Source organism: Nerophis ophidion, linkage group LG20, assembly GCF_033978795.1.
Source record: "Nerophis ophidion isolate RoL-2023_Sa linkage group LG20, RoL_Noph_v1.0, whole genome shotgun sequence".
Taxonomy (NCBI): Eukaryota; Metazoa; Chordata; class Actinopteri; order Syngnathiformes; family Syngnathidae; genus Nerophis; species Nerophis ophidion.
The window spans coordinates 14,656,753-14,670,501 of record NC_084630.1 but is presented as its reverse complement, the minus strand read 5'-3'; the positions used below and the strand labels follow the sequence as shown (position 1 = coordinate 14,670,501).

Here is a 13,749-nt window from a genome sequence, read left to right as displayed (position 1 = left end):
ATGTTGGTCTTACTTAAAATGCACGTGTTTAGTTGTGTTCAGCGTTAAAAAAAAATATTATATGGCTCTCACGTAAATACATTTTAAAATATTTGGCTTCTTGGCTCTCTGCCAAAAAGGTTCCCGACTCCTGTCCTAAATGATCTCAGTAAGATATTACAGCTTGTTACTAAGATTTGATGACCAAAACTATATTGAGTAAACGATGCTTGAAACTAGAACAACTAATGCAAAGCTGTGTCATCAACACTCACAAGTATAAAACTACTTTTTTAAAGTAATAATTTCTTACTTCAAGCATGAAAAAAAAATCATGATGATTATGACAAGATAATGGCACTAGCATTTACTTAATTTAAGAACATTTTTCAACATAATGTGCAAAATGGTCTCCTATTTTTCTACCAAGAAAAGTGCACTTGTTATTAGTGAGAATGTACTTAATTTAAGGTATTTTTGGGTTCATTGAGGTTAGCTAATTTTACTTGTTTTGGAAAGTCTTGACAAGCCGAATTTTCTTGTTCTTTTGGCAGAAAGTTTTTTGCTTAGTTCAAATAAAATAACCCTAATTTTCGTTTAGTTTTTTTCTTGTTTTTGAACACTTGACTTTTTGCAGTACCCAGAGTTCCTTGCGGCGCGTGTGTCGGCTCCCCGTGTCCCGGATGTGGCATCACATGCACGGACTGTCAACTCACACACTGAGGGAGGGAGCTGCCATGCAAGGCGCTAACCAGCAGCCATCTTGAAATCAGTTTCGCCCCCCCCCCCCCCCCCCCCCCACAAGAGCCGCAAAAGATCGACTTTTTTATTTATCTTCCCCTACCCAGCCTTCACCTCTTTCCCACCTATTAAGGGGCGCTGTAAATGGCAGTCCTGTCAGCATTTTATATATATTGTATATATACGTTTATATAGGTTTTTTTGGGCTCCGTCCCAATACGACATCGAAATGTACATATATATGTATATATAGAAAAATAATAAATGGGTTGTACTTGTATAGCGCTTTTCTACCTTCAAGGTACTCAAAGCGCTTTGACACTACTTCCACATTTACCCATTCACACACACATTCACACTGATGGAGGGAGCTGCCATGCAAGGCGCTAACCAGCACCCATCAGGAGCAAGGGTGAAGTGTCTTGCTCAGGACACAACGGACGTGACGAGGTTGGTACTAGGTGGGGATTGAACCAGGGACCCTTGGGTATATATATATATATATATATATATATATATATATATATATATACATATATATATGTGTGTATACATATATATATGTGTGTGTGTGGGTGTACCCCGCCTTCCGCCCGATTGTAGCTGAGATAGGCGCCAGCGCCCCCCGTGACCCCAAAAGGGAATAAGCGGTAGTAAATGGATGGATGGATGGACTTTTTGCAGTGTAACATGAAAAAATAAGACACGTCACATATTGGCAATACAGTTCGGGCTCCAGTACTCTGGAATGCCCTCCCGGTAACAGTTCGAGATGCTACTTCAGTAGAAGCATTTAAAGGCCTACAGAAACCCACTGCTACCGACCACGCAGTCTGATAGTTTATATATCAATGATGAAATATTAACATTGCAACACATGCCAATACGGCCAGGTTAGTTTACTAAATTGCAATTTTAAATTTGGCGCCGAAATATCCTGCTGAAACGTCTCGGTATGTCACGCATAGTAGAGGACATTTTGTTCTAGCATCGTTCCCAGCTATAAGTCGTCTGTTATCATCGCATAATTCCACAGTATTCTGGATATCTGTGTTGCTGAATCTTTTGCAATTTGTTCAATGAATAATGGAGACGTCAAAGAAGAAAGCTGTAGGTGGGAAGCGGTGTATTGCGACCGCTTTTAGCCACACAGTCACAGCCGGTGTTTCATGGTTTACATTCCCGAAAGATGACAGTCAAGCTTTACTATGGAACAGAGATGTCAAGCGAACACAGTCGGATTGGACCACACACACAAAGTACAGTGTATTATGTCTATTAATAAAAAACATTTTACTGTTCTGTATGTCGTGTGCTACTCTAGCATCAATATGCGTTTTCCTGACCGACACCGTCAGCGTCGGGTTCAAAGCGGTATGGATCTATCCCTTGTTGTGGTTGGGCCTGGCCGAGTGGTCCTGCCACGGCGCCTCTCACAGCATCTTCCCTATCTGAATCGCTCCCTCACTGCCCTCTTGTCCTTTTTTTATTTCTAGTCCTTCACTCTCACTTTCCTCATCCACAAATCTTTCATCCTCGCTCAATTAATGGGGAAATCGTCGCTTTCTCGGTCCGAATCGCTCTCGCTGCTGGTGGCCATTATTGTAAACAAAATGAGGATGTGAGGAGCTCCACAACCTGTGACGTCACGCGCACATCGTCTGCTACTTCCGGTACAGGCAAGGCTTTATTAGCGACCAAAAGTTGCAAACTTTATCATCTATGTTCTCTACTAAATCCTTTCAGCAAAAATATGGCAATATCGCGAAATGATCAAGTATGACACATAGACTGGACCTGCTATCCCCATTTAAATAAGAAAATCGCATTTCAGTAGGCCTTTAAGTCCCATCTTAAAACACATTTGTATACTCTAGCCTTTAAATAAACCCCCTCTTTAGACCAGTTGATCTGCCGTTTCTTTTCTTTTCTCCTCTACCCCCTTCTCCCTTGTGGAGTGGGGAATGGGGGGCCCAGGTCTGGTGGCCATGGATGGAGTGCTGACTTTCCAGAGTCGGGACCCGGGATGGACCGCTCGCCTGTGGATCGGTTGGGGATATCTCTGTGCTGCTGACCCGTCTCCGCTTGGGATGGTCTCCTGCTGGCTCCACTATGGACGGGACTCTCGCTACTATATTGGATCCACTATGGACTGGGCTCTCACCGTTATGTTGGAACCACTATGGACTGGACTTTCACAATATCATGTTAGACCCGCTCGACATCCATTGCTTTCGGTTTCCCCTAGACGGGGGATGGGGTGAGGGGGGGTGCCCACATATGCGGTCCTCTCCAAGGTTTCTCAGTCATTGCCACCGACTTCCCACTGGGGTGAGTTTTTCCTTGCCCTTATGTGGGCTCCGTACCGCGGATGTCGTTGTGGCTTGCGCAGCCCTTTGAGACACTTGTGATTCAGGGCTATATAAATAAACGTTGATTGATTGAATGGGAGCCGACTCGCAGTGTGGACATGAGCACAGTTTTAATGCTTCACAGCCTTACTCGCGGCGAACGGAAACATGGTTTTGAATCCTGTTCAAAGGCGAGGGACTACTGAAGGAGTCATATTGGCCGTCTAACAGGACTTTTTCTTATCAGCTTCTATTTTTAATCGTAATTGTTCCTTCAAAGGAGAATGTAAGTCCACACAGACGTTGGTTTGAATTCACGCGTTTACTTGAACTTCAATAGCAATACAAGACAGTTAGAACACTTGAGGGTGGTATGTACAAGGCCGTCAGGGGTATAGCAGAAAAAAAGTTCTGAGGTTTCGCACGATATCAGCTCTAGAGACAAGAGTTCTGTTGCTATGACAACACCACGGCGGAACCGTTCCTTCGCCGGCAGTCGGTGGCGGCTGGAGGTCAAGTTTTGGTCTGAATCTGATGGAACAAAACTGGGAGGACGGGGGCGTACGTAAGAGGCCCCGCCCCCTTGACATTGATAAAACGCTTCACTGTGATACATTAATCTGTGATACATTAATCATAAATCATACTCATAAAAGATTTATATACACACACACACACACTATGTTACACACACACACACCTTGCACACACGCATGCTCATCAAGCTACGCACACGCTCACTTGCACTTTGTCCTCTTACAAGCCACTAGAAAGTCATGCACGTGTTCTTTGAAAGTTTTTTTTTTTTTTGGCAACACACGAGTGCTTTCTTTCTCTCGGTTACGACACGCTTCTCTTGCTACGAGGAGAGGGGGGCGGGGGGTGGGAGCGGGCGACGCCCAGCCAGGGGACCAAAAGACGGTCGGGTGGACGAGGAGCCAACAGGTACTAAGCACTGATGAAGCGGGAAGACACAGGAGGGGGTTCAAGGGAAAAGAGAGCAGAGGAAGATTTGGGACCAGTGAGTTCTAGAAAAGTAACAAAAGATGGGGGGGGCCCGGGGGGGTAGGGAGTCTCGTGGTGATCGGGAGATAGAAAGCAGGGAGGAGCCACCGTCATTAGCTTCATCGTCAACCTCATGGTCATCATCATCCGAATTGAACTCTTGGTTGTGCTTCTCCGCTCTTGCCTCCCTGGTTCCTATTCCCCGATCACCACCGCCCTAGTCACAGGCTCGTCACCCGCTGCATCTGACCGTCTTCTCCCTCCGAAGTGGGCTCCGGTGTGTACGCCGCCTCTCCGTTCGTCGTGGGCGCTGGCGGCTGGTAGAAGGTCTGCAGGTGATTGGGCCGTGGGCCTAGAGGGGGTCTCCCCAGGCTGTAGGGTAGCTCCAGGGCGGGCCGCTGGGGCGGGCTGGTGGGGCTGACCTCCTCTGGACCTTCGGGGCTGCTGTCGGGGTAGGAGAGAGTCGGCGGGGAGGTGCGGGTGTAGAAGCGAGGAGGGGAACTGCTGCGACTGTACACCTGGGGGGAGTGTCGGGAGTAGAGGTTGTTGGGAGGAGAATGAACGTCTCGGGGTGCGAAGATATTGGTTGGCGGAGAGCTGCGTGGGAAGATACCAAGAGGTGGTGATCGGTGGTCAACAGGGTAGAGCGGCGAGGGGTTCGAATCCCGTGCGTAGATAGGCGAAGAGTCAGGGTCGAGGTCGAGATCGGGTGTCAAAGGTAGAGTGAAGCCGTCTGAATCCTCTCGGTTGCCATGGTACCTAAGAGAGCCTCTATCGTTCCCTCTTTTCCTGCCGTCAAGACCCCCGTCATTGCTCTCGAACAGGAAAGACTCGTCCCTGTCCACGTCCACGTCCACTCCTCCACGCCACACGTCCAGCGCTCTGTCTTTCTGTTTGTCGCTCTCTCTCCAGCCGTCCCTGTCCTTGTCTCCTCTCCAGCCATCGAAGTCTTTCCTTTGAGTTATGAAAGTTTCTTCCTGCTCCGCCTCCGCTGCTCCTCGCCATGGCTCCATCCTCTGAGGTTCCTCCCTCCCTCTCTCCACGCCACCTCTCCACTCCGCCATGTCTCCGTCTCTCTTTTGAGCGCTGAAAGAATCCTCTCTTGCTCTGTTTCCGCCTCCCCTCCAATCGTCCATCAGTCCTTCTCTTTTTAGGAGGAAGGTTTCCTCCTTGTCCCTGTCCTGCCCTCCCCGCCATGCATCCACACTCCCCTCCCTCTGTTTCATCAGCAATGGTTCCTCCAGGGCTTTGTACAGAGGCTCCGACTCCTGTGGCGGAGGGGGAGGCGGAGGCGGCAGGGGTCTGTCACGGTACCGATCCCGATCCCGGTCCATCCCTCCACTTGACTCGGCTGTGCCGCGGTGGCGAGACAAGGTGCCCGGGGTGCGGCTGAGCGTGGAGTAAGGTCGGGCCTGAACATCGGGAGGACGTGCTTGTTGCCTCTCCTGGAGTCCACGACGACCCAGAGTGCCTTGCAGCTGGAGTCTCTCCCCTTCTTTAAGCAGCTCTCGGGACTCACATTCTCCAGGAGTGCGGGAGTGTGACCAGCCATCTTGTAAGCGTGGCGTTGTGGCATGATCTTGTTCCTGTGTCTCAGTAGTACCTTGTAGGTGCCTCAAATGCGGCCAACCCTCTTGCGGGTTGTGCCGAGTGGTGGGCTGCATGGTGGCCGCCCAGCCCTCCTGCGGCGGCTGCCGAGTCAGTGTGGCCGTGTGAGCATGGCCCGCTCTGTCCAGATGATGAGGTCTCGCCAGGCTCCCGTAGCGCTCGGGAGGGACGGGCATGTCGCCCGGAGGTCTCAGGTTGCTCTGTACCAGCTCAGAGATGATCATCTTCTCCAGCGCTGCAGCGTCAGACAGGTTACGACGCATCCCGGCACCGGCGCCCAGATCTGCTGCACTATGAGGGGTCAGCAAGCCAGGCGAGATGTCATCGCTTCCCATCCCGACGCCTCCTTCCCTCAGAAGGTCAGCGCTGCCCACCACTCCGGCTCGGGATCCAGGTGTGGCACCGAGACCATGTAGGGTGAAGGTATTGGGAGTGTAGCCTCCATTGAGACAGACACTGTCCAAACCACAAGACTCCTGACTCTGCGACACACCAACTTCTGCAAAAGGAAACAGGAAGTTAGAAATAATAATAGAAGACTGCGGTGAAGAGGTTTGCATGAATATGAATGTATGAACGAATGAGCACAGCATTCTCCCCAAATTGTATGATTCTTTATGTATGGTTATTGTGTGCAAATATGACACACATCTATGAAGCCTGACATGATTTGGGTGAGCACAACAAAGAAGAGCTCATACTCTTGTTTCGGAAGGTTCCAACTGGTCCACGTAAGAGAGAGACAGAGAGGGAAACAACATGAAAAATATTCAATAGCAGCACACAGACATAAAAACACAAAGACAGAACTGTTAAATTATTGAGACCAATTAGCAACAATTTTTTTTCCAAAAAAGAGAAATTTAGTAGCTTTTGCTTACTGTAACTTAGATACAATGAATATATATATATACATATATATATATATATATATATATATATATATATATATATATATATATATATATATATATATATATATATATATATATAACATGATTTTTTTCGGAGGAAGTGACCAACAAAAGACGAAAGTTACATCCAGAACTACACAACAGAGAGCAGACAAGGACATACAAAGTGTGGACTTTTTTTTTTTACAACTGTTAATAAAATAGTTTTGTTTAAGATAACAAACCGCGTTCCCTTCCACTTTGCGGTTCCCTCAGTGCATCATGAATTTTTTAAAGTTGAGAATGTATATTTTTATTAAAAAAAATTGCGAATGTACAATTTACATGCACACAAACACACACACACACATATATATATATATATATATATATATATATATATATATATATATATATATATATATATATATATATAAATATATATACACACACACACACACATATATATACACATATACATATATATATATATACACATATATATACATATACAATACACATATATATACATATACATTACACATATATATACACACACGCATATGTATATACACACACATATATATATATATATATATATATACAAATACATATATGTATGGAAATATACATACATACATACATATCCATGTCTGCTGAAAATGATGGAAAAGCACCACTCCACACAGCAACTGACGCTGTGGTCAAAGTAGGAATTGCCACAAAACACATTTTAAGATATTCTACTGCCGTCTTGCAGCTATAGTAGACGGTGCTCACCTCCAATTTGTCACGTTTCATGTGTCAGATAAACTGTGACGAATGGGGCCATATGAATTTCTTTCCTACTGTAAAGTAAAACTAAGAGGCTCTTAACCAGTCAACCTAACATGCTCGCTGGCAGGTTTTTTTGAACAAAAGTTTTTTCATGTCTCCTCCCCTCCTGATAAACATGAAGAAAACTTTCAGACATGATGTGTGTGTGTTCCTTTGTAAAAGGTTGAGGTTTAAGTAAAATAACGACATGAAGATTTATGCTGGTAAAATCCTTGATTTAAAATTTTTAATATGAATTGTATTTATTTGAATTAAAAATATTTAACCGAGCAAAACATACATGATTTCATTTTGATTATTGTAAATATAACTTAAAATATTTGCTATATCCTGGAAGCAAAAAAGACGAAATGCATTTGATTGACATTAATTTCAAATATGTATTCTGCTTTCGTCCCAATCTTCTTAATTTGTATTAAATAGTAGTTAAGAAGTTGTAAATATAACTAATATGTGAGCTACTGTACATTAATTATTTTAAGCAAAATAATTTTTCAACATGGACTGACATTTTAGAATGTTCTTCCTTTACGAATTATACAGTATCACAGATTTATGATGAGCAATTTTATTTGACAGAAAGTGCCTGGTTGGAAAAAAAAATACATAGCCGCTCATTGATATTTAATTTGCATTTGTATTGACTTTGCATATCAAATCTAAATAAAGCAAATCAGAGATATTATTTTCAATTGCCTCCATGTGCTATTTTCTGGTAGGATTGCACCCAAATTAAAATGAGATTTTATTACATATCACTCCTCTACTTTTTTTTAACCTGTGTGTTAATTGGACAATGTGATTAAACATTAAACCAACAAACTACTGCATTCTAACTAATGAATTGACTCTGGCAGTCATTATCTCTCACTTAAGTCCGATGGTATTTTCTTTCCTAAAAAAAATGTGTTCATATTCGGCCTAAAAATGCTTTAACACTTTAATCTCCAGTTGGGTAAAGAAAGAATCTTTTCTGTCTTTACCTGCAAAGGTGCGTTATATAATCAGCGCTCCATTGATCATGGCTTACCTCAGTGTGAACATATTCAGGATTGATTGAACTAATACAGATTAGATGTTCTGGATCCCAACACTCAGTTTCCCATTTTAGGGTAAATCAACTCAGAGATATTTCAAACTCAGGAGTTTGTTGAACCTCCGACCTGCAATACCCTGCTTGTGAGCTTTTCTGAGAACGTTTGAATTTATTTTAAGCCCTACCATGACGTTCAAACGGTCTCTGCCTTCTTTTGCTTCTGGCACACAACCCAACTTCCAGACGAGGTAACACTGCAGGTAAGGTTTTGGGCCAACATTTTGAATTCTTGTTAAAGCAATGCAAAAATTACCACAAAGATTCATTTAACTAATATTGATCACAATTCTTATCTATACCAATTCTAAATGGATTCCTATTTTATTTTTTAAATCAATTTAAGATATAAAAATTAAAGTTTAGTTTTTAAAAGATACGTTTTTTTCATCTTTGCTTTTACTTGCTGGGCGTATATGTCCTCGCGTATACGTCATATGTCATCCTTCTTAATGTTGACAAAATAATAGCATGATAAATGAGAATATGTTACTGCATACATCAGCAGCCAAAAAAGGAGCCTTTGTTTGTTTACTTACTACTACAAGATAAGTTGTCTAGTATGTTCACAATTAATATTTAATGACAATATAGTTATTCGATTGCAATAAGAAACATATGTTTAATGTACCGTATTTTTCGGAGTATAAATCGCTCCGGAGTATAAGTTGCACCTGCCGAAAATGCATAATAAAGAAGGAAAAAAACATATATAAATTGCACTGGAGTATAAGTCGCATTTTTTGGGGAACTTTATTTAATAAAACCCAACACCAAGAATAGACATTTGAAAGGCAATATAAAATAAATAAAGAATAGTGAACAACAGGCTGAATAAGTGTACGTTATATGACGCATAAATAACCAACTGAGAAGGTGCCTGGTATGTTAACGTAACATATTATGGTAAGAGTCATTCAAATAACTATAACATATAGAACATGCTATACGTTTACCAAACAATCTGTCACTCCTAATCGATAAATCCGAGGAAATCTTATACGTCTAGTCTCTTACGTGAATGAACTAAATAATATTATTTGATATTTTACGGTAATGTGTTAATAATTTCACACATAAGTCGCTCCTGAGTATAAGTCGCACTCCCGGCCAAACTATGAAAAAATCTGCGACTTATAGTCCGAAAAATACGGTAAGTTTTTTTGTTCAAACAAATCCATTAATGCCATTTTTGGGGTGCCCTTTATTTAAAAAAGTATCAAAAAGCATCAACATACATTTTTCGTACCGGTACCAAAGTATTGTTGTTAACTTTGGACTGACTATCGGCTGCACGACGCCAAGGCGGCGGAACAGAGACACGCGGCAGGCTTACACACACATGCATCCACAAAAGTATACGCCACACACACACACATACCCCACCCCCCCATCCAACGACCTTGACGCGAATCCCTTAGGAGTGATGGACAAATGGGCAGCGCCTGAGGAGCTGCAGCCTGCCAACGTGACCCCACTCCTTCCCCTCTGTTGCTAGATATTTCGAGATGGTATGTGCTTTGCTATGGAGTTTTTTTCCCACTCCAGACTGGGCTCCTAACTAGATTGTATTTTTTTTACTCATCTTTCCCCAGCGTTCACCTTTTTCCCATCTTTTACGGGGCACCTTGTGGCGACCCATCAGCGTTTGTGTTCTGTAACCATGTACACTGTTTGTTTGTCTAATCTTGAAGACCTACATAAGGAACAAAGCTTGTTGAAACTAGTTCAAACAAAATACTAAACTTGGCGTATCCCCTTCTCGTCAGCTCTCGTAATAAATATGACTATAAAGAAGAAGAACGGCGACACGTAGGTTGTGATGAGGTTTACCTGAGGAGGTGAAGGGTTGATTGTATCCCTGCGCCAGCATCGTGTCATAAGGAGAGGCAGCAGCGTGAGTCTGCAGCACTTGATTGGTCAAGAAATGATTCCCCAGTGCAGCTGTGTGAAAAAGAGAAATGAGAGATCAATGTTGCCTTGCACGACGGTGTAAAAATAAACTGACGCTGACCTCTGTTGAGCGTAGGAGTGCTGTTAACATCAGCAGCGATGAAAGACGACTCTGTCTGTCGTCGGACTGTGTCATTCCACATCCTCCTGATACGACTCTGAAGCGGAAAAATGTAAAAATAGGTCAACAAAGAGTCCCTAAGAATGAAGGTAGAGTGTGAGGTGGAGCATGCACCTGTCTGTTGGCTGTGGCTCTACGGCCCTGGCTGCTGCTGTAGCGACTGTTGGAGCGCAACGCCGCACCCTTCACCGAGTCCGGGGAGCTAGATGAAGATGTCCCACAGCACTGGGACAGACGAAGACATTGGCCGTAGTCTTTCTGACCCTAAACACGACGCGAATGATTGTTCTCGCAGGCTCACATGACAAACATAACAACACTGATGCTGACCTTCCGGGCGAGGGTGCAGTGCAAGATGGTGATGAGGACGGCCTGGGCCGTGTTGAGAGAGGCAAAGAGGTAAGCCAGGAGGAGAGATGGAGCCGACAGGAACATCAGGCCTGAGGACCAGTTGACACTCTGCAGGAAGAGCAGCGTCAGCGAGCCCACCGCCCACGCCCTACAAGCACAAGAGCACACAACGTCAACAGAGTGAAAAAAATTGTGACTTTTTTTTCTAGAGTACCTGTTTGTAAAAACTCCCGCAGGAGGCAAGCACATTCATTTCATGGGCTTATTTCCCTTTGGAGGTGTTGTGTGAGAGAAGAATGGCAGCCAAACGCTCATCCCTCACGACTAACACACACCGTGTGCAGCACGCTCTCACAGCACCGACCGGAGCTTTAATTAAAGCAACAGGCCGCACAGAAGCAGAAGGAGCCGTTCTGACGGGCCCTGAATTCCAGCTGCTGTCAGGGTGTGTAATTCAGCACTGCTCCCAGTGGACAATGAGGACGAATTGTCACATGCAAAATGTGCCATCATTCAACCTGTGTTGTCTGAACATCAAATTATTGACTCTTACTGAATATCAGACAACGTAACAATTTAATTTCTCCTCATAAATCGCCAAACCTGTTGGGCCACGTGGGATCATGCTAAAGTCTAGCTTCAGGTACGGCTCAAAAGCATTACTTTTAAAAGAGACCTGTGATGATTCTAATCTACATTTGACCCCCTTTTTTGTGGTCTACGCTAAATGATATGTATTGGATATGCTTTGCATGAATTTTGTTCCACAGTTACTTTTATACTTATTTTTTGTGTACGTCTGCTAAATTTTTGTTTGTGGAGTCGTCGTGCCTGGATTGAAACTGTCCACCCTCTCCAAACGTATCATCATTTATTGTTTGCAAATGCACACAGTTAAATATATAGCTGACGTTTTTTTTAATGGTGGTCTTCGTTTTTTCATAGAGAAAACTTCTTGCGAAATGCATTTTCTTGCACTGGATCATTTTGACAAAAGCTAGTAGCAGGTATTTCTTAAATAAATACAATACTTGAATACAATGTAAATATATGAATGTTATAATACACCTGAATTTGCAAAAGTTTCTTTTTTAACAAGCTTTCGGTTTAGGAAAATGAAACAATGCATGTAAGTGCAAGACTGAATGATTATTAATATTTTAGTAAAGTTCTTTATTTGGTGCGGTGCAGCATTACTATTTACATCTTGTAGCTGGACAATGCCACCTTAATGCTTCTCTCTTGACTTCTTGTTCACGGTAAAGGCTGTTCAAGTTTTCAACTTCTAAATGTATCATTTTTTTAAAAGGCTGTAATCGATTATTAATCAGATCCTTCACATTAAATTATATCTTTTTGCACAATCATTCTATTTCTATTTCTCTTTGATTATTATATTTCTACAATATGCCGCGGCCCAACATAAACAAGCTGTGTGCTGCAAATGGTCCTTGGGCCGGGCGCACATTAGACATGCCTGGTTTACACATTTCCCCAGAAAGGATAAGTGTTGCTAAACTAAAGAAGAGGGTCTGCATGCTCTGTCGCCTTGGCAATTGCTATCAAAAGCTGGGATGCATGCTTGTGGAAGTGCTCCTGGGCCAGCTTCCATACCTCCTCTTTTTTATGATGTCTTTAATGCTTGTGGATGTTCCCTGCGCGTCTGGATCTCCACTCCGTGTCGCCTTTAGCGGCCGCTTGTATTGGATTTGCAGAGTATGACGCACAAAACACTGCCTGTTACTTTCTAATTAATGTTTACTGCGTGGGGATTTGGTAGGCTTAACAAATACATGTACTGTTACACAACTCATTTTGATGTGGTGACTAAATTGGCCCTAGTGTGTGAATGTGAGTGTGAATGTTGTCTGTCTATCTGTGTTGGCCTTGTGATCGGGTGGTGACTTGTCCAGGGTGTACCCCGCCTTCCACCCGAATGCAGCTGAGATAGGCTCCAGCACCCCCCGCAACCCCAAAAGAGACAAGCGGTAGAAAATGGATCGATGGATGGATTGAATGACATTATAGGCACATTAATGACATCAACAAGAGGTGCAAATGTATTGACCTGGTGAGGAGAAATAGTTGCCTTTAAAGCACAAGTCAGCAACTCAAAACATTCAAAGAGTCATATTGGACCAAAAATACAAAAAACAAATCTGTTTGGAGCCGCAAAAAATGAAAAGCTGTATATAATTCTTATAATGAAGGCAACACATGATGTAAGTGTCTATATTAGCTACAATAGCCTACTATCAAAATGACTATGTGTCGCAGGCTGAAACAAATCTTTGTTGACAGTAATGTTGAAATGTAATATTTATTCTACACATTTTTACAACATTAGGAACCATTAGTAAATCAGAGGCTATGGCAAGCTAGGTCATGTTTGCTGTGGTCTGGAACAACATGGCACGCAAACAACTACGACAAATGCAGTCAATATTACATACAGATAATGTGTCATGAGACATGCAAATATAAATTAAATTCAAAGAGGATAAAAGTAAAGGAAATTAAATGAGCTCAAATATAGCTACAAATGAGACATGATGATGCAATATGTACATAAGTTGCCAGTTGCAGTCATGCACTGACCAAATGTGCCTGTCTAGCACTCCAACAAGTCAATAACATACACAAAGCTCACCATTGTGCATTCACGCACAGTATGAAACGTTTGGTGGACAAAATTAAACAAAGAAGGAGTGGAAGATTTTACGTGTAAACAAACTGTTGCATCACAGTCCACACTATGGAGAGTTCAAGAGCCGCCGAAATTAGTAGGACAAAACGATGTTCACCATCATCATACAC

At 43.0% G+C, this 13,749-nt stretch overlaps 1 protein-coding gene across 2 annotated transcripts in view; it reads right to left on the bottom strand.

Annotated features, from left to right (window-relative positions):
- Positions 1-3,018: 3,018 nt before the first annotated feature.
- The window catches only part of LOC133538770 (adhesion G protein-coupled receptor L1-like), a 106,705-nt gene continuing 95,974 nt past the window's right edge, over positions 3,019-13,749 (bottom strand). For both annotated transcript variants that reach the window (XM_061880539.1, XM_061880540.1), the window contains exons 20-25: positions 10,912-11,080; positions 10,696-10,845; positions 10,522-10,618; positions 10,341-10,451; positions 6,386-6,406; positions 3,019-6,183 (exon numbers count right to left, since the gene is read on the bottom strand). In XM_061880539.1, coding sequence (XP_061736523.1) covers positions 4,298-6,183; positions 6,386-6,406; positions 10,341-10,451; positions 10,522-10,618; positions 10,696-10,845; positions 10,912-11,080 — 2,434 coding nt within the window. In that variant the 3' untranslated portion in view covers positions 3,019-4,297. The remainder of the gene's footprint in view (positions 6,184-6,385; positions 6,407-10,340; positions 10,452-10,521; positions 10,619-10,695; positions 10,846-10,911; positions 11,081-13,749) is intronic.